Source organism: Papio anubis, chromosome 20, assembly GCF_008728515.1.
Source record: "Papio anubis isolate 15944 chromosome 20, Panubis1.0, whole genome shotgun sequence".
In the NCBI taxonomy this organism is placed as follows: Eukaryota; Metazoa; Chordata; class Mammalia; order Primates; family Cercopithecidae; genus Papio; species Papio anubis.
In genome coordinates this window covers 5,333,514-5,359,497 of record NC_044995.1, presented here as the reverse complement: position 1 = coordinate 5,359,497, position 25,984 = coordinate 5,333,514, and the positions used below count along the sequence as shown (strand labels likewise).

Genomic DNA, 25,984 nt, shown 5'->3' with positions numbered 1-25,984 from the left:
TGTAATCCCAGCACTTTGGGAGGCCGAGGCAGGTGGATCACTTGAGTACAGCAGTTCAAGACTAGCCTAGGCAACATGGTGAAACTCCGTCTCTACAAAAAATACAAAAACTAGCTGAGTGTGGTGGTGCACGCCTCTAATCCCAGCTACTCAGGAGGCTGAGGTGGGAGAATCGCTGAGCTAGGAGGTGATCACAGTGAGACAAGGTATCACCACTGCACTCCAGCTTGGGTGACAGAGCAAGACCTTGTCTCAAAATCAAAAAGAAGTGATGAAAGGGAAGGCAACGTCCCACCATGCACCACCTCCTGGTCTTGACAGTCGACTCACGTGAACCCATCACTTGTTCATAAGCGCGTTTCCCATCTGCCATCGTAATTCCATTTTAGTCGTGCGTCCCAAGATCATTCAAACCACAACCAGGAGAGACTGGGTGAGAGCATTCACTGGGGTGCTATTTATAACCACACAATGCAGGAGGCCAGCTGAGTGTCGATTTGGTGGCCAGTTTCATAAACTGCCACACGGCACAGCTGAGCTTCACACAGCCATGACGATGGGGACAGCCATTCCTTGGGTTTCTGAATAACGTATCAAGTGAGCAGTGAATTTCAGTCAAGGCTGTCTTGACTGTCTTGCCATCAGGACCGTCTTGCCAAAACAACAGTTGCTTTTGGCTGCTGGAAGCTGTAGCTTTTCAAAACGTTCACACATTTCAATGTATCGTCGATGTTTTTAAATAGACTTACAGAGAGGGCAGCGCACAGCCACAGCCCCTCGTAGCACCGCAGTCCAGGCAGGACGCTGGGCGGCGGGGGGTGGTGGTGGGGGGTTCTATTTACAGTGTCTGGCCTTTGACTTCACTAACTGTTGGGTTTTTTTTTTAATCTTAAATCTTTTCCTTCAAGTCTGGAGGCCTGTGGAGGGCCTGTCACCCTAAAGGCAAGGATTTCTTGTCTGCACCAGGCAGACAAATGTCAAACCACGACCGCAGGCCCCGTGCTAGGAGTCAAGCCCAGAAGTCCCTGGCCATCCAGCCCCGGCTCTTTCATGCCTCTGCCCCTGATGAGGGGACCAAGGGTACCCTCAAGGGGACACAGAAGGGAGGCTGCAACCTAGTCCAGTGTCAAAGTGAGGAGGGCGCTGCAGAAGCCTGGACAGGACCACCTAACCCAGCCAGGGACAGGAGGGGAGACCACCTGGAACAAAGGCACAGAGGCGGGAGAGAAGGTGGCATGTTCCCAGACTGCACGGGCTTGGGGTGGGGGGATGTGAGTCAGAGATGGCACAGTGGCCGGGATCTCGGGCTCTATTCCATGGGCAGGGGGGGAAGCCCCTAGGGCTGCATGGGGCCATGGGGGAGGCGGGCGCAGGAGACACCAGCTCCCGTGCCAAAGGCCCCAATCCAGCCGCTTGGCTGCCAGCAAGAAGGCAGAGGACAAGGGGCCTCGTGAGACGGGGGGAAAGGAGGGACCAGTAAACCCTTCTTGGGATGGCTGAGGACACAGGGGACTCCAGCAAAAAGGGAGGCTCCTGGGTGTGCAGGACGGGAGGCTGACCAGCCTGGGCCCTCACCGGCCACTACCCCCACCACCGCCCCCACCCCCACCCCCACCCTGGCCCCCAGTGTCCGGCGCTCCTGACATCATGAGGAACAGGACGACGGGAATGATGTACATCCACTGCAGCCGGACGGAAGGATGGACAGACAGACACAGAAAGAGAGAGAGAGAGGGGAAGGAGGTGAGTTTGGGCATCGCCCGCCCAGGGTAGGGAAGGTGGGGCCCGGCATGAAGGGAGGCCGCGTAAGGGGAGGGCGCCCAGGTCCCCTACGTCACTACAGGTCAGGGAGGGCCAGTGGGGCGCAGGGAGGGGCAGGGGTCTCGGTCCTCACTCAGGCCTCTTGCGGCGGTGGCGCGGGCCCTGGTGCAGCAGGACGCAGGGCTGTGAGCAACACGGCCCCCCCCAGGATGATGTGCCACTGGGGAGGGAGGGAGCGCAGGTCAGGGCCAGCAGGTAGCCGTGGGGCCCTAGGGCCAGCAGGGAGCGGGAGGGCGCTCGAGTGGGCAGCAGGGCAGGGCCCGGCAGGCAAGGGCTCAGCCTCTGGGCCTCAGTTTCCTGCAGCGCAGCTGTTGGACTATCCGGGCAGAGCGGGTGAGGCCCTCAGGTAGGGCGCTCAGCACGGCAGGGCTCAGCCATCCCAGCCTCAGCATCCTCCTAGCCTCCCTCGGGCCACGCCGGCCTCCTCGCTGGCCTTGTCCTGCCTGGGGTCCTGTGCCCCAACTAACACCAGTCTCCACACTCGAGGGACCAGAGGCCTGGGAGGAAGCCACCTCCTCTGGCCGTTCCCAGCCTCCCCACCCCATGCCTCAGCCTCCAAGCCCCCTGGACCCAGACCTGCTGCTGGCAGCACAGGCCCGTCCCTCCTCAGTTCCAGGAGGCCTCCGGGACGCCCTGCTGCCCCCAATGCCCCTCCCTGGGCTACATCCCTCCTGGACCCACTCCTCTCTCCTTCCTGTACATCCCCCTGGAGAATCTGCTCACCCCTCCTTTCTAAGCCTCCCTGGTTGCTTTGAAACCTCCACTGTTCCCTTCCTCTCCAGCCTCATGGCTCCAGCCTAGCTCATGCCGAGACCTTCCCCAGGACCCTGCGCCCTAGAGCTGGCCCGACCTCCCCTGACGACACCTCCGTACCCTCTTCCTGCAAACAAGCCTCAGCCCAGGTACCAGGACACACAGGAGGCCTGGAGGATGAAGGCAGGCCCGAGCACCACAGGGGAGTCTGAGTGGGAGCAGAGAGGGCCTAGCCAGGCGCCAGGACTGTCAGGAAGGGAATAGGGGAGGCGGGGGAGCCCCACTCACGTATTTGGCGAAGAAGGACTTCTGCTCCTGGGGGTTCTTGGCCTTCTGGGCCTGTTCCATCTCCAGGCGCTCGATGAAGGCCGCCGTCTCGGGGCTGGGGCGAGGGGAGAGAAGGAGAAGGGTGAGGCCTGGAGTCCAGGGACCCGGAGACCTTGAGGCCGCCAGGAAGGGCCGGGGCAGGTGGCAAGGGCGCCACAAAGGCTGTAGAAGCAGGCTCACCCCGGGGCTGTGGCAGGTGGCTGCAGCTGCACCGAGGTGTTGAACAGCTCCAGGTCCACATCTTCCACCTCATGGCCCCGGCAGCCCCCGGGGTGCGTCACCACCGACACGCCCACCACATTGCCAGCCACGTCCACGTGCAGGGTCAGCTGGTCCGAGAGGTGGGACTCCACCAGGGAGCACTGTCGGGGGAGTGGGGTCAGCAGAGGTGGGGAGCCTGCTGCCTGGGCTCCACCCTAACCTCCCCCTGCCCCCCACCACAGGATCCCCAGAGCATCTTTCAAAACCTTCCCATGGCTCCCTGTCACCCTCAGGCACAAGCCCAAGCTCAACCGCCCCCACCCTGGAGTCCTCACAATGCTGTCCCCACAAAAACACCCGCTACCTGGACCGACCCCTCCAGACCAAGAGGCCTTGGAGGGCAAGGCCAGGTCCGAGTCTCCCAGGCCTCTGCGGGCTCCAGAAACACAGGGGTTCGAATGGTGGAAGCAGGACCAGGGTAGAGGGTAAGGACGAGGGAGAAGGGGGCTTGTCCTCAACACCAACTCACCGCAGGGACAAAGGAGGAGACGTAGCCACCAGCTTCCAGGCCATCCAGGGCCCCAGGTCGCCTCGGGACCCGGACGCGGTACAGGCCATTCAGGGCTGCCACATCCTGGGGACGGGAGAAGAGGGTGCTGGTCAGAAGGCTGGCGCCAGCCCTGGACAGGCTGTGATGCCCACCAGGCCTCCGCGAAGGCCCCTCTCCAGCCCCACCCGCCTCACAGCCCACACTCCCCAGGCTGGCCGACCTGAGTCTGCCCAGGACTCTTCCTGCTGGGGTGGCCCGGCTGGTGGGTGAGGCCAGGAGCAGCTGGGACTGCCCCACCTAGGGGAGAAGCCATCACAAGGAGCACAGAGCCCAGCCCAACGATGGAGTGGGTCCTGAGGACGCCTTCCCTGTGCCTGGATCCAGCCGCACCTGGCATCCACCCCACGCCTGGATGCACCAGTTACACGCACAATAAATTCTGTTTGGGGGCAGCTGTGACAAGAGAATCATGTGGGCACCAAGCAGGAAGGCTGCTCAGGCAGACCTCGCCGCGTGGCCACCAGAATGAAGCCTGCACTCCCAGCCTCCTTCACAGCTACATTTGGCCGACGGGGGCAAGTGGGCTGTGCCAGCTTTTGCAAGCTTTCTCTAAATGCTGCTGCTCCTTCTGCCCCTTTCTCCCGCTCTACCCTGCTGCCTGGAGCCCTGGGGCCTCTCTGCATGACACCTACGGAGGATTGAGCCGGGCCCTGAGGCTGTCACAACACAGGGCGACAGAAGTGAGCTCCTGTCCAACCATGGCTATTTTAAGGATCTCTCTCTCCTCACAAGCAAATCTCGTCTAAGTAGTCATGAAACAGCTCAGCTGATTCTGGAAGAGGAGAGGAGCCGATTGTGTGAAACATGCGGGGGGAACAGGGGGTCTGCGGGCAGAGGGAGCAGTGTGGGCAGAGGCCATGAGGCAGGACATTGTGCCTGGCGGCGCCAAGATGAACCGTTCCACCAGGGGCAGTCATCCAGGACAGAGGCTGAGAGTGGCAGGAGGTGCTGGAAGCCCACCTGGGCCTGGAGGGCAGGCTGCGGGGGACCAGCAGGGGGTGGCTGAAGAGACAGCTAGATACCCTCCATCCCCATCCACACCCAGCCCTGAGTGCCCCATCTCACCCGGAGTCGGCCCCGCTCCTCCTCGCTGAGCTGCCGCTGTGACAGGGACAAGGTACCATCCTGCTGGTTCCAAAGCAGCGAGCCCCGCTTCCGGAAGTTGGCACTGTCATCTGTGAGGAGCTCAGGCTCAGAGACGCCCCCTACCACCCCCCCGCCCATCCTTCAACTCAGGCAGGGGCCAGGAGGTCCAGCTTCAAATTTTGGCCTGCCTCCACCCGAGTGACCAGGTTCCCTCCCCATCTTGGCCCCCATTTTCCTATCTACAAAGTGGGGACACATCCACCATGTTCTACCTCACAAGGCAACCCATAGCAGATGCATGAACCCCACAGCTCCCAAATCCTGCCTCTGCCTCACCAGGTGACCCAGGGACAGCCATATAACCTCCCTGAGCCTCACCTTCCCCAACTGCAAAATACGGACGCTGTGGAGTTCAGGAATTCTCAACTACCTGGCTCTGTCAGAAGCAGGGGCGCTGTTCACTGAGCAGATGCCAGGGTCTGCAGAGGGGCACCAGCTTCAGGGTTTGTGCCCTCAGGTTCGGGGCTTCAGACTCGATTACTACACTCTGGGCAGCACTGACGTCCAGCTCTGGGAACCTGGACGCCTGCGTCATGGCAATTTAAGCTTGGCTTTGAAGCTGGCTCCTGCTCTGCCACTCACTCACGATGAGACCTTGTGTGGTGCCTACTCTGAACCCATTTCCTCTTCTGGAAAAGGAGGCTGACACGAATACCTACCACCTCACATGGCTGCTGTGAGGACATGTGAGTTAATACTTGCAAAGGGTGCAACCACTAATGCTGGGCACGTGGCAACTGATCGGAAAAGTCGGCTCTGACATTATTTTTGCCGTGCTGACCTTTCAAAAACTGAGATTTGTCTTACAGGCAAGGGGACATTTAAAGACAGTGTTTCTCTTTTTTCATGTCCCCCTTTCCCCCAACCTGGGGCAAATCTGTTAGTAAACGGATGTTAGTAAATGTCATATGACGGGAGGCACCCGGACTCCAAGTCTTGACTTCTCAGGGCACCAATGTTAAGACAGGACGTTGCCTGACTCACCGATCTCAAATGAGTGCTCCAGCAGCAGCCCCACCGTGCCGCAGGCCTCGCCCTCTCGGCCTTCCGCCCCAGCCTGCACAGGACACAGAAGGCCCCAGGTGAGAACCATCCAAGCCCTCAGCATGGCAGTCACCCACAAAGCCCAGGACAGACAGACTGGGGTGGGCTGAAGGAGGAGCCTTATCTTCAGGTTAATCACTGCTGCTTGCCTCTATTTCACTAGAAACCACCCATTTCATGAATATTCATAATCTGGACTCCCTCACCCCCAGAAAACCAGACCCTACAAACATGCCTAACCTCATTGCCAAAGCAACTATCCCAAGGTCAATTCCAAGCCTTGCACCACAAATACTCATGAATTAAATGACACCCTCCCTCTCCCAAGGCTTCTTTTTCATGCTAGTATCCAAATGGCCTCCTTATCACCTGACAGCCCAAGAGCCAAGATGCAGCCTGAGTTCAGTCCCTATTAAGCATATTCAAGCATATTCAAGATTCATGCTTTCCTTTTCTCCAATCTCCAAACCTGCATATTCGTGCATATTCAGGAGGTAAAACTCCTCAAGAGCCCCCTCCCACTCCTTATTTTCTTTTTCTGAGACAGGGTCTCGCTCAGTCGCCCAGGCTGGAGTGCAGTGGTGTGATCTCAGCTCACTGCAACCTCTGCCTCCCGGGTTCAAGCGATTCTCCTGCCTCAGCCTCCCGGGTAGTTAGGATTACAGGCACCTGCCACCACACCCAGCTAATTTTTGTATTTTTAGTAGAGACGGGGTTTCACCATGTTGGGCCGGCTGGTCTTGAACTCCTGACTTTAAGTGGTCCGCTCATCTCTGCTTCCCAAAGTGCTGGGATTACAAGCATGAGCCACCGCGATCGGCCTAATTTTTTTAATTAGTATTTTTTGTAGAGACAGGGCTCGCTATGTTGCCCAGACTGGTCTTGAACTCCTGACCTCGAGCAATCCTCCCGCCTCGGCCTCCCTAAGCGTTGGGATGACAGAAGAGCCACCGCACCCAGCTTCACCATTCCTTTTATTTTAACCGCCCCGACGTGACTCTCCAAGATTCCACACCCCCAGCCCCGCCCCCTCATACATATTCCCGAGCCAGAGCCTTTCCAACAGGTGCTCTTGTTTTCCCTCCCAGTCGCTGCAACCCGGTGCACTGGCGAGGCCCCTCCTGCGCGTGCGTGACTGAGGCTTGGCTTTCCAGAGATCGCCCACCTCTTCCCTCTTAGCCCTGCGCAGCCTCCTTTCGTCTGTAATTCACCTAAATACCCAAGACCCGCGACATCCGTAGACCGCGCCCGCTATGCACAGCTAAAAATCACTCACCCCTCGCGCACCAGTCCCGGCCCGGCAGCCGCTGCCCCGGGCTCGACTGGGCGCTGCTACCGCCATCAGCAAGAGCAGGAGCAGCCGGGTCGCCCCAGCGCTGGTTGCCGCCATCTCGGCTCCTTCCCACCGGCGAAGCGACGGCTGAGAGCCAGGAGCCGCGCAGCACGCCGGGAGAAACAGGCCGCATCCTGACGCCCGTGCGCCTGCGCTGGGCCCCAGCGCCTGCGCACTGGCGCTCGTCCGCTCCTGGGGCCTGACGTCAGCAGGATGGAGCCGCCCCTTTAGCCTGATCTCCAGGAGCCGCCCCCTCCAGGGACGTCATCACAAACTGGGAGCCCGCTTCTGTGTGACGTCATAAAACCCGATCCGCATCATGACGTCACAATGCCCTAGCCCAGCCCCCTCATTTTCTCCCTCGGCTCCTTCCTCCGCTCCCGTCGGGCGGGGACATCGCGATGAGGCGGGATCGCGGCGCTAAGCCGGCCCTGGGTGGAGCTGGCAAGGTGGAACCAGGTGGGATGGCAGGTGAGAGACGGAGCCAGGCCTGGAGGGGTTGGACCTGGTGAGGGAACCAAGCAAAGGCTGGGGCCGGCAATTCAGGGACATCTGATACCCCGTCCTCTGCGCGGAGCTGTGCCGGGCCCTCCCGGCTGGCAGCCAGACACAGCCTCCTGGGATCGACGCCCAGACTTCGTCCTGCTAAAATGCCTCCTGGTTCCAGCCTCTCCCACGGGCCGTCGCAGACGGCTCCAACGCTACCTCCAGAGCGGCGAATTCGACCAGTTGCGGGACTTCCCCATCTTTGAGAGCAACTTTGTGCAGGTAGGGAGCCCCAGAACCCCCTCATCCCAAGCCTCGGCCTGTCCCTCGACCTCCTCCTGACTTGGAAAGCCCCTGCTCCCCCATAACGTCCATCACGTGGGATTCCCGACTCCCAACTCCTACCTGACCTCTGATGCCCCATACCTCTAGTTCTTTAGATTCTTTGTGAACCTCTAACTCCGTTGCCTCAGTTTCCCTAACTTCACACCCATATGATTCTTGACCTTTAATTCCAGGATATCTGGCCCCCAGCCTGATTTTCAACTCACCTGGTTCATGACCTTTTCCCCTACCAAGATTCCTAACTTCTGATCCCTCCCCAGTTCTGCCGCCACATCTATTCTGCCCCTAACCTCTGATCTCTGGCCCCAGGTGACTCGGTTGGGAGAAGTTGCCAACGAGGTCACCATGGGGGTGGCAGCCTCCAGTCCAGCCCTGGAGCTCCCGGACCTATTGCTTCTGGCCGGCCCTGACAAGGAGAATGGACACCTGCAACTCTTCGGGTAACTGCCTCCACCTCAGCCGAGACCCCCTCCTCCCTCAGCTCCAGGCACCTGAGCCCCCAGCAGTACCTCCCCTCACCCAGACCACCCCCAGGGCCAGGAGCTGGCGGTGCTACTGGCCCTCCCTGAGCTGCCGTCTACATGGGAGAAGAAGGACAGAGCAGCCCTCAGGGGCCAGAAATCAGGGACTAGACAGACCTGAAGGGGACAGTCCTCAGCCATGCCCCAGCAGGGGTCAGGAGAATGACCATTTCCACAGGGCCTGCTCATGCCAGATGCCCCTGGGCCGTGCATGAGATCTCACCTCTGACCTCATATCTTCACATGGTGGGGTCCCTTAGCCCCATCCTCCAAAGAGCTAAACTGAGGCTCAGAGAGCTGGGAGCCATTTGCCCAGGGTCCCACTGTGGCTCCAGAGTGGGCCAGGATTGGAACGCCAAGCTTGTCACGATTGCGGATCTCACGGTTCTTGAGCCCTCCTGTGCCTCACTCCATACTCTCTTCTACGTCGTATTTTTTCATTGAAAAAGTAATGCAGGCCGGGTGCAGTGGCTCAAGCCTGTAATCCCAGCACTTTGGGAGGCCGAGACGGGCAGATCACGAGGTCAGGAGATCGAGACCATCCTGGCTAACAACACGGTGAAACCCCGCCTCATTAAGAAATACAAAAACTGGCCGGGCGCCAAGGGTCAAGCCTGTAATCCCAGCACTTCGGGAGGCCTAGATGGGCGGATCACGCAGGTCAGAGACTGGCACTATCCTGGCTAACACGGTGAAACCCCGCCTCTACTAAGAAATACAAAAATAGCCACGCAGGTGGCAGCCTGTAGTCCCAGCTACTCGGGAGGCTGGGAGGCCTCTGAGAATGGCGGACCTCGAGGCGGAGCTGCAGTGAGCTGAGATCCGCCACTGCACTCCAGCCTGTGACAGAGCCGAGACTCCGTCTCAAAAAAAAAAAAAGGAAAAAGTAATGCAGACGTGGGTGCTGGTTTCACACCTGGTGCCATCACAGCACTTTGGGAGGCCAAGGCAGGCAGATCAATGGAGGCCAGGAGTTTGAGACCGCCTCCATTTCAAATTATATTTAAACCCTGTCTCTACCAGGAAATACAAAAATATTAGCCAGGTGTGGTGGCAGGCACCGTAATCCCAGCTACTCGGGAGGCTTACAGGAGAATCGCCGAACCCGGAGGTGGAGGCTGCAGGAGCCGAGACCATGCCACTGCACTCCACCTGGATGATATGGAGTAGACTCTGTCTCAAAAGAAAAAGAGAAGAAAAGAAAAAGAGAAAAAAGAAAAAGTAATGCTAACATACGAGAAAAACAAGCACAAAAATAGACAGCAGAAGCTGTTCCCTTCTCTCACCCAAGGCTCCTTGCCCAACTCATTGTTGTTCACTGAAATGTTTATGCCCATAGCAAAACATTCTGCCAGTAGCTTCACTCTGTTGTTGTTGTTGTTGTTGTTGCTAGTTCTTGAGACAGAGTCTCAACCTCAGCTCACTGCAACCTCTGCCTCCTAGTTCAAGCGCCATTCTTCCTGCCTCAGCCTCCCGAGTAGCTGGGATTACAGCACCGCTACCACACCACACTTCTTGTATTTTTAGTAGAGACAGGGAATGTTGGCCAGGCTGGTTCAACTCCTGACCTCAGGTGATCTTTTCTGCCTGGGCCTCCCCAAAGTGCTGGGATTACAGGCGTGAGCTACCATGCTGTCCGGGCTTTCACTTTTTGAGACGAGTCTGCCTGCCCAGGCTGAGTGTAGGGAGAATAATCTCGCTCATCAGAGCCTCAGCCCTGGTTCACATTCTCCTGCCTCAGCCTCCCTGGCAGCTGGGACTACAGGCTCGGCCCCTGCACCGGCTAATTTTTTTCTATTTTTGCAGAGACGGGGGTTTCACCCATGGTCTCCTGACCTTGTGGGATCCTCGCTTGCTCCCAGGCGTTGGGATTACAGGCGTGTGACACCGCCCCTGGCTTCTCTCACTTTTTTGACCATATCTCACAGTTCATGAAAGAGAGATGCCAGACACAGTGACTCACACCTGTAATCCAGGCACTTTGGGAGGCTGAGGTGGGAGGATTACTTCAGGCTTGGAGTTCAAGAGCAGCCTGGGCAACATAGCGAGACCCCCATCTCTACAGAAATCAAAATTACAAAGCTAGCCAGATGTGGTGGCACACACATGTAGTCCTAGCTACTGGGGCTGAGCCAGGAGGATTACCTGAGCCCAGGAGTTCCAGGCTGCAGTGAACTGTGACCACACCACTGCACTCCAGCCTGGGCAATGAAGTGAGACCCGTTCTCAAAGAAAGAACTAAAGGGAAGAAAGAAGAGAGAGAAAAGAAGGGGAAGAAAGTAAGGAGGGAGAAATAGAGGAAGGAGGGAAGGAAGGAAGGAAGGACAAACTCATTGTCTTACACATGCACACATGAAGGTCCACAGTTCTTTCTCTGCACTTCTGAAGTCCAAAAGATTGCTTTTGTAATTTGGTAGCCAAATCAGATTTTGACCTGCATGTATTCAAGATTACTTACAGCATTTATTAATCCCCCCTAAGTTAAAAACCTTTCACAAAGCAGTATTCTGACGCCAGTACAGTACACTGAGATATTTTCTCTTCTACACGATGCCTTTATTTTTGTTTATGTGTTGTAGAGATGGAATCTCACTATGTTGCCCAGGCTGGTCTTGAACTCCGGGCCTCAAGTGATCCTCCCACCTCAGCCTCCCAAAGCACTAGAATTACAGGCATAAACCACCGTGCCTGGCCTTTATTTATGTATTTATTCATTCATTCATCCATTCATTCATATTTAATTTTGAGACAGTGTCTCACTCTGTCATCCAGGCTGGAGTGATCACAGCTCTCTGCAGGCTCAAGCGATCGTCCCACCTCAGCTGCCTGACCCTGTCTTTTTTTGTAGAGACAGGGTCTTACCGTGCTGCCCAAGCTGATCTCGAACTCCTGGGCTCAAGCAATCCTCCTCCCTCAACTTCCCAAAGTGCTGGGACTATACGTATGACCCACCTTGCCCAGCCCCTTTTATTTTAAATGCTAACTGTATTTCACCAGAGATCTCATCACTCACTGAATCATGACCTGCAGTTGGAAGAACACCAATGATGATGCTGAGAGTGGCTTTGACCCTCTCCTAAGCTCCTTTGGCACCCTAAAACCTCTTCCCAAATGAACACACCACTGAAGTGAGAACATTGAGCTTGCTCTGCAAATTTGGCCTTAGGACTCATCTCCTAGCCCCTCACTTCTGTCTAACCAACTTCAGCCCTGAGCTATTCTGGGGCAGTTTCTGACAGGTATATATACATATAGATACAGAAATATATATACATATACATACACATATATATACATATACATATATACACACATATACATATATGCATATATACATATAAACGCATATATACATGTATACATATACATATATACACATATATACATATATACACATCTATACATGCATATACATATATACATAATACATGTATATACATATACACACATATACATGTATACAAATACATATATACATATGTACATATATACATATATACACGCAGACACATATACATATACATATATACACATATATGTACATATACATATATGCGCATATATACACATACACACATATGCACATATATACATATATACACATATATACACACTTATATATATACACACATATATATGGATCCACCCTTTCTTTAAAAACAGCAGTAGAGGCTGGGTGTGGTGGCTCACACCTGTAATCCCAGCACTTTGGGAGGCCAAGGTGGGCAGATCACCTGATACCAGGAGTTCGAGACCAGCCTGGCCAACATGGTGAGACCCCGTCTCTACAAAAATACAAAAAATTAACCAGACATGATGGTGGCCACCTGTAGTCCCAGCTACTCGGGAGCTAGTCGGGAGGCCGAGGCAGGAGAATCACTTGAGCCTGGGAGTCGGAGGTTGATTTTTGTCCCCCAAATAGAAGAATAACAGCTGACATTTTTTTTTTTTTTTTGAGAAAGAATCTTGCACTGTTTCCCGGGCTGAAGTGTAATGGCGCGATCTTGGCTCACTGCAACCTCTGCCTCCCAGATTCAAGCAATTCTCCTGCCTTAGCCTCCCGAGTACCTGGGATTATAGGCACCCACTACCACGCCCGGCTAATTTTTTGTATTTTTAGTAGAGATGGGGTTCTGCCATGTTGGCCAGGCTGGTCTCGAACTCCTGACCTCAGGTGATCCACCCGCCTCGGCCTCCCAAAGTGCTGGGATCACAGGTGTACGGCTACTCGCCCCAGATGGAAATTTCTGGGCAGGCAGTTGTACATTTGGCCTGGAGTTTTAGGGAGAGGGACTAGTGGAGACAAAAGGGTATACGTGGCTGGGAAGAAAGTTGGGAATGGACTCAAATTCAAGAGGCAATGAAAGTGGAAAGGGATTCCTGGGGCAGAGGGAGGCGTGGCAAGGTGGGGACCCCTGACCCCGATGGTGCAGGAAGACCCGACAGGGTCAGAACCTGAGTCTGCTGCTTCCTCCCACCCAGGCTGTTCCCCTTGAAGTTCGTCCAGCTCTTTGTCCACGATGAAAGCCGGTGTCAGCTCGAGGTCAAGTTGAACACCAGCCGAACCTTCTACTTATGCATCGCGCCACTCCCACTGAGACCCGAGACCGGAGCTCGGCCAGTGGTGGTGCCACTTCACCGGGCTCATGCCTTCTCCGCCGTGTTCTTCACGCAGGAGCACCAAGTGCTGGAGGATGAAGATGAGGAGGGCGATGACGATGAGGTGGAGGCCCAGAGGGAGTGGAAGGAGGTGAGGAGAGGGGGAAGTGCGGTGGGGCAGCAGAGGGCAGAGGGGAGGCGTCTGAGGACTCCCAGGTCTAAGAGAGGAGAGGGCTGGGGCCTGGATTCCTGGGTCTGAGGGAGGAGGGGCTGGGCCTGGACTCTGGGCCTGAGGGAGGAGGGGCTGGGCCTGGACTGCTGGGTCTGGAGGGAGTGAGGGGCTGGGGTCTGGACTCCCTGGGGTCTTGGAGGGAGGAGGGCTGGGGCCTGGACTGGCAATCTGGAGGGAGGGGGCTGGGGGTCTGGACTCCTGGGTCTGGAGGGAGGGGGCTGGGGGGTCTGGACTCTGGGGTCTGAGGGAGGGGCTGGGCCTGGACCCTGGGGTCTGGAGGGAGGAGGGGCTGGGGGGCCCCTGGAGGGAGGAGGAAGGACTTGGCCCGAGGGGAATGGACTGGTCTGGAGGGAGGGGCCTGGGGTCTGGAATGGACATGGGAAACGGTGGTAGAAGCCAGCAGTCTCTCCAGGGCTTTGGTGCCCCTAGCCAAGGAGGCTGTCGTGTCCTACTTGGGAACATACACAGCCACCCACACCCATGCCCCAGCCCCTCTCCCCCTGACCTACCGGAGTGGGGTCTAGGGACAACTCAGGTCCTGAAGGTAACAGCTAGCCCAATGTCCAGTTCTCTGTAGGGCCTTGGGGGTCAAGGTGGAGCAGGGGGTGATGCCAGTTTTAGAAGCTGGGGTCACTGGAATCTGTGCCCACTCTTGAGACACCTGGCTTCCCCTGCTATTCCAGGAAGTGCAGAGTCCCTCCCCACCCCCCACTCCCTAACTGCAGGCCAAGGCCTCTGAAACGAGCTCGCTGTCTCCCCAGCCCCAAGGCGTGGAAGCCAGACTTGACCCCAAGACCTCTGAACTCTGGGGACTCTGAGTCTTCCAGCATCCTTCAAGGTCACCGAATGACCAGAGATCAAAGTACCTTGCCTCAGGGCCAGGCAGATGAGATATTAAAGTTAATAAAGGTCAACCCCTTAAGAACCAACAAGCAGGCCACGAGCGGTTTCCGCCGTCGTCGCCAAGTCCGCGCAGCTGCCTCGCGGGAGTTCGTCCAGCACAGCTGCCTCCCTCTTCACTTCACCACGTCTAGCTCTTTGGGCCACTGCCGGGGCCTCGAGGCCGCCACACTGACACAGCTGCCTCAGTACAGCAGCCTTCTGGGTGTGGCCTGGGTGCGCCTTTGACTCGCTGCCACTGTCATCACCCCCAGCCTGCACCCTCCCTCCCTCCCAGCAGCTCGCTGGGGCCAGCCTCCACGTGGGCTTGCGTTCACCTTGGATGCTCTGTGCTTGCAGTAACAACATGGCTGCCTCACTAAAGTAGCTCTTCCAAGAGGCCACCTCACCGCGGCCTGTGTGGACGCAGCTGCTCCCATCGCCAACCCCGGGGTCACCAACCCCCTGCAGGAGGAAGACGGAGCCACAGAGGCAAGAAGGACAGACACTCCAGGGTCCAGACAACACTGTTTTGTTCTCAGCAAAAACTCCAGAAAGAACACAGTCCCGGGAGGCTGGGGATTGGGGTCAGGACTCCGCCACCAACTGTCTCGGCAGGTAGGGGATAGGTCTCACTGCGGCACTGCAGGAAAATCAGAAAGCGGGTGAGCCAGGCCCGGGCACGCCTCCTCCTGGAGCCCCAGGCCCCTTTGGCTGCTGTGTCCACATGACCAGCTGGGGGACAGGATGACGGTCACCATCCCGCCCCATCCCAGGTCACTGTGGCTGGACAACCCAGGGTCACAGCGCGCCTGACTACTGCTATTCTGGATCCCAGATGGGGACGTTCTGAGCTGCTGGCTGTACGCGGTCACTGGAATCCTGAGGCCGGGATTTTTCTAAACTGATTGAATAGTTAATCAGGGAGAGAGCAGAATATCAGAAATTGGGTGGGCTTGGAAGAGCAGTGATCGGGGGTGTTTTTGGGTTTTTTTGTTTTTGTTTTTTTTTTTTTTTCGCCCAGTCGCCCAGCCTGGAGCCCAGTGGTGCGATCTCGGCTCACTGCAAGCTCCGCCTCCCAGGTTCACACCATTCTCCTGCCTCAGCCTCCCGAGTAGCTGGGACTACAGGCGCCGCCACCGTGACCGGCTAATTTTTTTTATTTTTAGTAGAGACGGGGTTTCACCGTGTTAGCCAGGATGGTCTCGATCTCCTGACCTGGTGATCTGCCTGCCTCGGCCTCCCAAAGTGCCGAGATTACAGGCGTGAGCCACCGCGCCCGGCCTTGTTAGGTTTTTGAGACAGAGTCTTACTCTGTTGCACCAGGCTGGAGTGCAGTGGCACGATCTGAGCTCACTGCAGCCTCGGCCTCCCCGGTTCAAGTGATCCTCCTGCCTCAGCCCCCCAGGTAGCTGGGACGACAGGCATGTGCTACCATGCCCGGCTAATTTGTTTTTTTTGTATTTTTAGTAGAGCCGGTTTCGCCATGTTGCCCAGGCTGGTGTTGAACTCCCGGGCTCAAGCAACGCGCCTGCCTTGGTCTCCCGACGTGCTGGGATTACAGGCGAGAGCCACCGTGCTTGGCCAGAAAGTGTCCTCTCTCAGCCTTTGTTAAGGGTCCCCAGCCACCCTGTCTGCTGGGCTGTCCTCAGAGCCAGGGGAGTCAGAGGTCAGAAGTCACCATCCGGGAGGGACTCTGGAAGTCCACATTGATGTCATCCTGCTCTGAGGGACACCGTTAGTGGCCTCTTTGCTGAGCCTTGACTGGCAGGTGTCTGACGGGCCGGAGCACAGGGTAGAGGAGCGGGGGAATTGTGTTCCAGGAAGAGGGAAGAGCCTGTGCCAAGTCCCTGTGGTGGGAAAGCCTGACCAGTGTAACGGCCAACAGCCCAGTGTGGCTGGGACATCATGTGGGAAGAACCGGGGCAGGTGGGGCCGGAGGCGGACACACCACTGTGAACACCAGGCGGCGGGGCGCTGGGGTGGTGGGGAGCCCCCAGCGGGCTGGGATCAGGGCTGGGGCAGAGCAGCTCTGGATAGAGAGAGCTCTCTGGGGCCAGTCCAGGGGTGAAGGTGGGTGGCAGGTTGGAGAGACTGGAGACAGGAAGGTGGCTGGAAATGGAATCCGGGAGGAAGAGGATATAGCTTTCGTTAGGGCTGGAGCTCTGGGACCGAGATGAGGGGACAGGGCAGGGAGAGGCAGGGGCAGGTGGGTGAGAGCATGGGGACAGGCTATGGAGGGGAGGCACTTTTGGGAGCTCCCACCGCCCCTGGTCACTTCTGTTATCCATGTTTGCTCTCACTCTGTCAACCCATCTGCCTGCGGGGGCCCCGGTTCACTGGAGGCCTTGGGGACATTTGCTAAGCCCTTCTCACTCAGCCTCCCTCTTCCTTGTCCTTCAACTCCTTTGGAAAAATCTGATTCCTGCCCAAGCTGGATCAGGGGCTCCCCCACCCCAACTCCTATGATGCCCTGTGCTGCCTTCAGGACAGCAGCTTCCCAGTCCTCCTCCCAGAGGGCGGGTCTCACTGTCTCCAGATCTCAGCAGTGCTCAGCCCAGGGCCTCTGGCCAGGCTGGCACAGGGCCCAAGCCACGGTCAGCCAGTGTTGGGGACGGCCACGCCCTCACCTCGGACCTCCAGCTTGCACTCAGCCAGTGCCTCGCCCAGCTCGTTGACGGCCAGGCAGGTGTAAGTCCCAGCGTCGAAGGGCGAGGGGCGGCGGATGTTCAGCGTCAGGACCCCCTGGTAATTGTTCATCAGGAACTTGGGATCTTCGCGGATTTCCATCTTGTTCTTCATCCAGACCACCTTCGGCTGTTAAAGAGTCAAGGGAGAGGAGGCCAACTTAGAGAGGGTCCCTGGGCAATGACAAAATGGAGCTCGGGAAGCAGATCTGGGTTCTAGGCTCTGCCACGCTCTTGCCGGATGTCCTGGGGCGAGTCACTTCTCCCTGACCCTCAGTTTCCTATTCTGTAAAAGCAGGTTGATAGTCCCTACTTCACAGGGTAATGGTGCGGTCTTCCCATTGCTCTCAGGACAAAGAGCTCACTGTCATGGCCCACAGGGTCCCACAGTCTTTGATCCCCATTACTTCTCTGCTCCAGCCAAACAGGCTACCTCGCTGTCGTTCAAACAGACCAGACAGGCACCCACCTCAGGACCCTGGCACTGGCTGTTCCCTCTTCCATGCTGCCCTTCCCTCCTTTTTTTTTTTTTTTTTTTTAACCTGTCCTTTATGTCTCAGTTCACACGTCCCTTCGTGGCCCCTAGACTGGAACGGAAGTACCTATTTTTACACTCTGCCTGTGTTTCTCTCACACACTTGCCTCCCTTTATAATTGTATTTATTTTGTATATAGAGATGGGTTCCACCATATTGCCCAGGCTGGTTTCAAACTCCTGGCCTCAAGCCAACCTCCCACCACGGCTTCCCAAAGTGCTGGGATTCCAGGAGTGAGCCACTGTACCCTTCAGCTCTTTTTTATTTTATTTTATTTTATTTTATTTTATTTTATTTTGGTATTTTATTTTATTTTGAGATGGAGTTTCACTCTTGCTGAGCTGGAGTGCAATGGCACAATCTCAGCTCACTGCAGCCTCCATCTCCTGGGTTCAAGTGATTCTCCTGCCTCAGCCTCCTGAGTAACTGGGATTATAGGCATGTGCCACCATGCAAGCTGCTAGTATTTTTAGTAGAGATAGGGTTTCTCTATGTTGGTCAAGCTGGCCTTGAACTCCTGACCTCAGGTGATCCACCCATCTCGGCCTCTCAAAGTGCTGGGATTACAGGTGTGAGCCACTGCACTCGGCCTTTTTTTTTTTTTTTGAGACAGAATCTTGCTTTGTTTCCCGGGCTGGAGTGCAGTGGCACAATCTCGGCTTACTGCAACCTCCACCTCCTGGGTTTAAGCGATTCTCCTGTCTCAGTCTCCCAAGTATCTGGGATTACAGGTACTCACCACCGTGCCTGGCTAATTTTTGTATTTTTTTTTAACTAGAGATGGGGTTTCACCATGTTGGCCAGGCTGGTCTCAAACTCCTGACCTCAGGTGATCTGCCCGCCTCGGTCTCCCAAAGTGCTGGGATTAGAGGCTTGAGCCACCGTGTCTGGCCCAGCCCTTTATAATTTTATATTATTTGTGTGACTCTGGGCAAATGTCAGTCTCCCTCAACATACAGGAAATTTCTTGTTCGAATCACCCAGGTCATTGAAAGCCTCTGAAAATGTTTGTTGAAAGAATAAATGGAATGAATAAATGAATGAGAGCATGAAAGAGTGCTGTAAATAAGCAAATGGAGTGAAGGAATGAACTGAGTAAAAGATGGATTGGTAGGTGGATAAATGAGTGGAATGAGAGACACGAATGAGTGGAGGTAGTGAATAAAGTACACAGAGATGGAGATGGTGAACCAATGAATCCATGGTATGCCTTAAGGGGGCTAAAGCGAAGAACCTACAGCCCAGACCAGAAGCTGGCAAACTGTTCCTGTAAAGGGCCAGATGATGAATATTTCGGGCTTTTTGGGCCCTGTGGTCTCTGGGTCCGGAACATGAGCCACGCACATTTATTTACATTTTGTCTGCAGTAGCTGTAAACAAAACATAAACAAATGTGCATGGCCCGTGTTCCAATAAATCTTTATTGAGAGAAACAGGTGGCAGGTGGATTTGACCCATGGGCGATGGTTTGCCAACCCCTGGTCTAAACGAGTTCTAGGTTGCAAGTGTCCACACTCCCAAACAGCAGTCGGGAAACGGCTGGACAGGAAGACCCTGGGGAGCCATGGCGGTTCAGGCTGCCCCTGCTCCCAAGGTTTCTTTTTCCACGGGACTGGCATTTGTCCTTGGACAGAGCAAGAGAGACTTAATGCTTCTCTCCTCAAGCTGCCGAGACAAGCTATTACCTGACGGGGACAAAGAAAAAGGCAAGAGGCCGGGCGCAGTGGCTCACACCTGTAATCCCAGCACTTTGGGAGGCCGAGGCAGGCTGGTCTCACTGTCTCCAGACTCAGCAGTGTTTCCAGCCCAGGGCCTCTGGCCAGGCTGGCACAGGGCCCAAGCCACGGTCAGCCAGTGCTGGGGACGGCCACCACCTCGACCTCCAGCTAGCACTCCAGCTGGAAGCCCCAGCTCGCTGGACGCCAGGCAGGTGTGTAAGTCCCAGCGCCGAAGGGCGAGGGCGGGCGGATACCCAGCTGCCAGGGACCCCTGGTAGCTGTTCATCAGGAACTTGGGATTCGGGGCTGATTTCCATTCCGGTTCTTTTCATCCAGACCACCTTCGCTGTTAAAGAGTCAAGGGAGAGGAGGCCAACTTAGAGAGGGGTCCTGGGCAATGACAAATGGGAGCTCAGGAAGCAGATCTGGGTTCTAGACTCTGCCACGCCTTGCCGGATGTCCTGGGCGAAATACTTCCTCCCTGACCCTCAGTTTCCTATTCTGTAAAAGCAGGTTTATAGTCCCTACTTCACAGGGTAATGGTGCTGTCTTCCCATTGCCCTGTGACAAAGAGCTCACTGTCAGCATTCACAGGGTCCCACAGTTCTTGATCCCCATTACTTTTCTGCTCCAGCCAAACAGGCATACCTGTCGCTTCAAACAGACCAGATACAGGTGACCCACCTCAGGACTCCTGGCACTGGCTGTTCCCTCTTCCATGCTGCCCTTCCTCCCATCCCTATCCTTAGGTCTCAGTTCACACCGCCCCTTCATGGCCCCAGACTGGAACGGAAATACCTATTTTTTACACCCCTGCCTGTGTTTCTCTCACACACTTGCCTCCCTTTTTATAATTGTATTTATTTTGTATATAGATGATGGGTTCCACCATTGCCCAGGCTGGTTTCCCTCAAACTCCTGCCTCAAGCCAACCTCCCACCAGGCTTCTCCCAAAGTGCTGGGATTCCAGGAGGAGCCACTGCACCCTCACAGTTTTTTATTTTATTTTATTTTATTTTATTTTATTTTATTTTATTTTATTTTATTTTATTTTTGAGATGGAGTTTCACTCTTGCTTCCCAGGCTGGAGTGTAATGGCACAATCTCAGCTCACTGCAACCTCCATCTCCTGGGTTCAAGTGATTCCTGCCTCAGCCTCCTGAGTAACTGGGATTATAGGTAATGTACAAATTCTCATGCCTGGCTACTTTTTTAGTATTTTTAGTAGAGATAGGTTTCATGTTGGTCAAGCTGGTCTTGAACTCCTGACCTCAGGTGATCCACCCTCACCGCCTCTCTCAAAGTGCTGGGATTACAGGTGGCTTCACGCACTGGCCTTTTTTGAGACAGAATCTTGCTTTGTTTCCCCGGCTGGAGTGCAGTGGCACACCGCTTACTGCAACCTCCACCTCCTGGGGCTTGCCGATTCTCCTGTCTCAGTCTCCTGGCATCTGGGATTACAGGTATCACCACCGTGCTCATTAATTTTGTATTTTTTAACTAGAGATGGGGTTTCACCCATGTTGGCCAGGCTGGTTCAAACTCCTGACCTCAGTGATCTGGTCTGCCTCTGTCTCCCAAAGTGCTGGACAGGCTTGAGCCACCGTGTCTGGCTCCAGCCCTTTATAATTTTATATTATTTGTGTGACTCTGGGCAAATGTCAGTCTCCCTCAACATACAGGAAATTTTGTCTGAACTTCACCCAGGTCATTGAAAGCCTCTGAAAATGCTTGCTGGAAAGAATAAATGGAGGAATAAAATGAATGAGAGCATGAAAGAGTGCTGTAAATACAAAATGGAGGAAGGGAATGAACTGAGTAAAGGATGGATTGGTAGGTGGATAAATGAGTGGAAATGAGAGACACAATGAGTGAGGTAGTGAATAAAGGACACAGAAATGGAGATGGTGAACCAATGAATCCATGGTATGTCTTAAGGGGGCTAAAGCGAAGAACCTACAGCCTAGACCAGAAGCTGGCAAACTGTTCCTATAAAGGCCAGATGGTGAATATTTCGGCTTTTTGGGCCCTGTGGTTAACCGAACATGAGCCACGATATTTATTTACATTTTGGTCTGCAGTAGCTGTAAACAAAACATAAACAAAATGTGCATGGCCCGTGTTCCAATAAACTACTGAGAGAAACAGGCAGGTGGATTTTGACCCATGGGCGATGGTTTGCCAACCCCTGGTCTAAACGAGCTCTAGGTTGCAAGTGTCCACAATTCCCAAACAGCAGTCGAAACGGCTGGACAGGAAGACCCTAATATGGTGTTCAGGGCTGCCCCTGCTCCCCAAGGTTTCTTCACAGGACTGGCATTTGTCCTTGGACAGAGCAAGAGAGACTTAATGGTTCTCTCCTCAAGCCGTCGGTATCGCTTGGCTACCTGGACGGACAAAGAAAAAGGCAAGAGGCCGGGACGAAAGTGGCTCACACCTGTAATCCCAGTACCAGAGTCGAGAGGCAGGTGGATCACCTGAGGTCAACAAAACCCTGTCTCTAGTAAAAATACAAAATTTAGCTGGGCATGGTGGTGCACACCTGTAATCCTAGCTACTCAGGAGGCTGAGACGGGAGAATCGCTTGAATCTGAGAGGCGGCGGCAGTGAGCCAAGATCGCACCACTGCACTCGAGCCTGGTCTCAGAAAAAAAAAAAATAGAAGGAAAAAGGCAGGAAGCCAAAGGCAAGGTGTGATTGATCATCTGAGACTTGGGCTGTGGTCAGAGGAGCTACAGGAAGTGGGTGAAAAGCGAGCAAGTCCAGTCTGGGCATGGTGGCTCACACCTGTAATCCCAGCACTTTGGGAGGCCGAGGCAGGAGAATCACTTGAGCCTAGGAGTTCAAGACCAGCCTGGACAACATAGCAAGACCCCATCTCTACAAACCATAAAAGTAGCTGGGCATAGTGGTTCATGCTTGTGGTCCCAGCTACTCAGGAGGATGAGGTGGGAGAATCACTTAAGCCCAGGAGGTCAAGGTTGCAGTGAGCTGTGATCGCATCACTGCACTCCAGCCTGGGTGATACAGCAAGACCCTGTCTCAAAAAAACAAACAAACAAAATCAATTAAAAAATTTGTTTTAAGTGACTAAATCCCTTGAGACAGAGAACTCGGGGAGGAAGAACTGGCGTGATGGGGAGCGGGGGCTTCGTTGTATGGAAGATTCCCCACAAGGCAACACACACACAGCTCTGGGTCCCTGCCCAGGCACCTTTGGGTGGCCTCTGACAGCGCAATTGAGAGCCGCCGAGTACCCAGCCACGACCACCCGGTCTATGAGAGGCGTCAGGAACTTGGGAGCCATCCGGAAGTCATGCTCCTTATACTCGAACGGTTTTAAGGTGATTCCTGTGGAGAGAGGATGCACCCGTGAGGCGACTGATCTAGATCATCCCCTGACACCAGCCGGGGAACAAACCACAATCACTTCTTCCCCATAACTAGGTGCAGTCAACCCCAGTGGGGAGGGGAGGGGAGGGCGGGGGGAGTCCAGGTGGGACCTGGGCAAGAGGGTGGAGGGGGTGGGCCTGGGCCGTGGAGCAGGATGGCTGTACCTGTCTTGAGGATGCGGGCCGTATTCTTGGAGACACCAGGTGAGTCACTGAGCCCACAGATGTTCTCAGTGTAAACTCGGAAATAGTATTCATTGCCCACGATGAGGTCGGACACAGTACAGCTAGTGTGCCGGTTACGTTCATAGACGTTGAACCACTCCTAGTGTAGGGACACGGAGGGACCAGGGGGGTCGGGGCCACAGGATCACGGGATTACACACAGACACAGACGCAAGAAAGGGTGAGAAAAGCACATCCAGTGTTTAAAAATCTTGTCACTTGTGGCACACTACTCACAGTGGCCAACAGGTGGAGCCAACCCAGCGCCCATCAGTGCAGGGATGGACAAACGAACTGGTCAGCCCAGACAAGGGAACATCATTCAACTCTAAGGAGGAGTCAGGCACCATGGCTCACGCCTGTAATCCCAGCTGTTTGGGAGGCCCAGGTGGGAGGCTCACCTGAGCCCAGGAGTTCGAGACCAGCGTGGGCAACACGGCGAGACCCTGTCTCTTCAAAAAAATCAAAAAATTAGCCAGGTCTGGTGGCCAGCACCTGTAGTCCCAGCTACTCGAGAGGCTGAGGAAGGAGGATTGCTTGAACCTGGGAGTTTGAGGCTGCAATGAGCCATGAACATGCCACTGCATTCCAGCCTGGGTGACACAGCAAGACCCTGTCTCAAAAATAAAAATTTTTAAAAATGTAAAAGAAATTAAGACGAGGTGCAGTCGTTCACACCTGTAATCCCAACACTTTGGGAGGCCAAGGTGGGAGGATGACTTGGGTCCAGGAGTTCAAGACCAGCCTGGACAACGTAGTGAGACCCCGTTTCTACAAAAATTAGCAGGGCATGGTGGCACGTGCCAGCTACTTGGGAGGCTAAGATGGGGGGGGATCACCTGAGCTCGGAGGCAGAGAAGGCAGTGAGCCGAGATTGCACCACTGCACTCCAGCCTGGGTGACAGAGTAAGACCCTGTTTCAAAAAAAAATAATTCTAAAAACAGGATTGCCGCATGGACACACCCTGCACCCTGCAGCATGGATGAACTTTGGAGATGTTGTGCTGAGTTAACAAAGTCAGACACAAAGGTCACATAGCTAGGATTCCATGTGTATGAAATGTCCGGAGTAGGTAAATCCAGGGAGACAGAAAGCAAATGGGTGGCTGCCAGGGGCTGGGGCCAGGGGAGACCAGGGGGTGGCGCTATTGGATACAGGGCTTCCTCTGGGGGATGAAAATGGACTGGGTAGAGGCGGTGGCTGCACAACCCTGCAAATGTCTTAAGGGCTGCTGAATTGTTTGCTTTAAAACAGCGAATGGCTAATTCCGTTATGTGATGTTTACCTCAGTGAAAAAAGAAAATGAAAACCCATCACGTGCGAGAATCTGCTAAAAGGCTTCCCTCCCGGCCCCAGCCCGTCCTCCAGCCTCTGGGCCCCTCCCTGCCCTTCCAGCTGTGAAAGGGGGACATCTGCACCTGCTCTGCCCACCTCACCGGCTCTTCCCCGTCGCCCCCTCTGCTCTCTCACCATGGTCTTTTTGTCTGCTTTCTGGACGAAATACCCCGTGATCTCACTGTTCCCATCATCTTTGGGGGCCTGCCACTCCACCAGCGCGTTCGTGCCCCACACCTCCTTCACCATCACGTTTATGGGGGGCCCAGCCTTTTCTGGAAGTGGGGAAGTGTGACAAGTCAGTCTGGGTTTTGGGATGTCCAGCCACTCCCCTCCCCTCCCCTCTCCACACCCCTACCCTCTTCTTCTGATTCTAATCTCTCTTATGCCCCATTCCCATTCCTACCTACAGCTTCCCCCATCCCAATCTCTCCACTTCCTCTTATCCTGGGCCATCCTCATCCCTCCTCACCCCCATGTCTCCCCACTTCCTCTCTCCACCCAATCTCTCTCTCAAGGGTTCCCCATCTTCATCTCTCCTCCACTCCTAGCCCTGGTATTTGCCTTGCTCCTTATCTAGTCTCCCCCTCCTCATCTCTTCACCTCCTCTCCCCCTCCCCTCCACATCTCTTCACCTCCTCTCCCCCTCCCCTACTCATCTCCTCACCTCCTCTCCCACCCCTCATCTCCCACCTCCTTTCTCCCCCATCTCTCACCTCTCCCACCCCTCATCTCACCTCCTCTCCCACCCCTCATCTCCCACCTCCTCTCCCACCCCTCATCTCCCACCTCCTTTCCCACCCCTCATCTCTCAGCTCTCCCACCCCTCATCTCACCTCCTCTCCCACCCCTCATCTCCCACCTCCTCTCCCACCCCTCATCTCAGATAAAATAGATAGATAGATATAGATAGATGAATAGATAGATAGATGGATAGATGAATGATAGGAGGCAGAGACAGATAGGCAAATGGAAAAGAGAGATAGATAAGATAGATGGATAAGATAAGATGGATAAGATAAGATAGAAATATAGATAGAGTAGGTAAGGTAGACAGAATAAATAGATAGATGAATGGAATGGAAATAGAGAATGCATCTCATTAGAGTGGAAGTTAGTAAAATGGAAATATAGATACTAAGATAAAATAGATGCGAAATATAAGATAGATGATAGATAGATAGATAAGATGGAATGGAACAGAAAGATGAATAAAATAGATAAATATAGATATAAGATAGATAAGATAGATAATGGAACAAGTAGACAAATGTAAGATAAAAGAATAGAAGAGATAAAGTAGATAGAATAAATAAATATAGATAGAGTAGACCAATAGATAGATAAAATAAGATAAATAAATAAATATAAGTAGAGTATTAGAGTAGAGTAGATAGAAATATAAGATAGATTGAATAGATAGATAGATAGATAGATAGATAGATAGATAGACAAATAGATAAATATAAGATAGATAGATAAGATAGATAGATAGATAGATGAATGGAGCAAATAAGATAGAAAATATAAGATAGATAGATGCTACAAACAAGTAGACAGAATAGATAGACAAATAGATAGAATAAAGTAGATATTAAGAATAAGATAGAAAAAGAAAAATTAGATTAAAATGAATATCGTTAGAAGAAAAGAAGAAGTCATAGAGGTAAAAGAAAAAAGATAAATGGGGGATGGAAGGACAGATGGAATGGACAGAAAGTCACTGCTGTCTGGAGGATGGGTGTACAAAGGAAGAAGGGAGAGAAACACTAGTCACTGGGGGTCCCGTCCGG

General features: G+C 54.3%; 3 protein-coding genes across 5 annotated transcripts in view; 1 reads left to right on the top strand and 2 right to left on the bottom strand.

The window, feature by feature from the left end:
• Window positions 1-434: 434 nt before the first annotated feature.
• EMC10 (ER membrane protein complex subunit 10) lies at window positions 435-7,359 on the bottom strand. 3 transcript variants are annotated; one of them, XM_031659205.1, is made up of 8 exons: window positions 7,179-7,359; window positions 5,843-5,915; window positions 4,778-4,887; window positions 3,632-3,736; window positions 3,082-3,263; window positions 2,863-2,956; window positions 1,895-1,981; window positions 435-1,682 (listed from the first exon to the last, which is right to left on the bottom strand). In XM_031659205.1, exons 1-7 carry the CDS (start codon window positions 7,290-7,292, stop codon window positions 1,895-1,897), a joined length of 765 nt encoding a protein of 254 aa, XP_031515065.1. In that variant the 5' UTR covers window positions 7,293-7,359; the 3' UTR covers window positions 435-1,682. The 3 variants fall into 3 exon arrangements, with proteins under 3 accessions (XP_031515065.1, XP_031515064.1, XP_031515066.1); XM_031659204.1 differs by lacking the exon at window positions 1,895-1,981; XM_031659206.1 differs by lacking the exons at window positions 1,895-1,981; window positions 4,778-4,887; window positions 5,843-5,915; window positions 7,179-7,359 and adding an exon at window positions 3,873-4,453.
• FAM71E1 (family with sequence similarity 71 member E1) lies at window positions 7,319-14,350 on the top strand. The gene is made up of 5 exons (XM_031659207.1): window positions 7,319-7,706; window positions 7,903-8,003; window positions 8,376-8,506; window positions 13,070-13,337; window positions 14,144-14,350. The coding sequence occupies exons 1-5, from the start codon at window positions 7,637-7,639 to the stop codon at window positions 14,234-14,236; spliced, it is 663 nt and encodes a 220-aa protein (XP_031515067.1). The 5' UTR covers window positions 7,319-7,636; the 3' UTR covers window positions 14,237-14,350.
• A 458-nt stretch (window positions 14,351-14,808) lies between these two features.
• The window catches only part of MYBPC2 (myosin binding protein C2), a 34,019-nt gene continuing 22,843 nt past the window's right edge, over window positions 14,809-25,984 (bottom strand). Inside the window, exons 21-25 of the mRNA XM_031660369.1 lie at window positions 24,327-24,517; window positions 22,796-22,955; window positions 22,453-22,589; window positions 16,928-17,114; window positions 14,809-14,940 (exon numbers count right to left, since the gene is read on the bottom strand). Coding sequence (XP_031516229.1) covers window positions 14,930-14,940; window positions 16,928-17,114; window positions 22,453-22,589; window positions 22,796-22,955; window positions 24,327-24,517 — 686 coding nt within the window. The 3' untranslated portion in view covers window positions 14,809-14,929. The remainder of the gene's footprint in view (window positions 14,941-16,927; window positions 17,115-22,452; window positions 22,590-22,795; window positions 22,956-24,326; window positions 24,518-25,984) is intronic.

Bases quoted from the DNA above. Each gene is read 5' to 3' on its own strand.
- FAM71E1 (XM_031659207.1), top strand. From the start codon at position 7,637: ATGAGGCGGGATCGCGGCGCTAAGCCGGCCCTGGGTGGAGCTGGCAAG. The intron at 8,004-8,375 runs GTAGGGAGCCCC...CTCTGGCCCCAG, and splicing joins TTGAGAGCAACTTTGTGCAG to GTGACTCGGTTGGGAGAAGT. The intron at 8,507-13,069 runs GTAACTGCCTCC...CCTCCCACCCAG, and splicing joins GGACACCTGCAACTCTTCGG to GCTGTTCCCCTTGAAGTTCG.
- EMC10 (XM_031659204.1), bottom strand. From the start codon at position 7,292: ATGGCGGCAACCAGCGCTGGGGCGACCCGGCTGCTCCTGCTCTTGCTG. The intron at 5,916-7,178 runs GTGAGTGATTTT...TGTCCTGTGCAG, and splicing joins CCGGGACTGGTGCGCGAGGG to GCTGGGGCGGAAGGCCGAGA. The intron at 1,683-2,862 runs GTGAGTGGGGCT...GTCCGGCTGCAG, and splicing joins AGTCCTTCTTCGCCAAATAC to TGGATGTACATCATTCCCGT.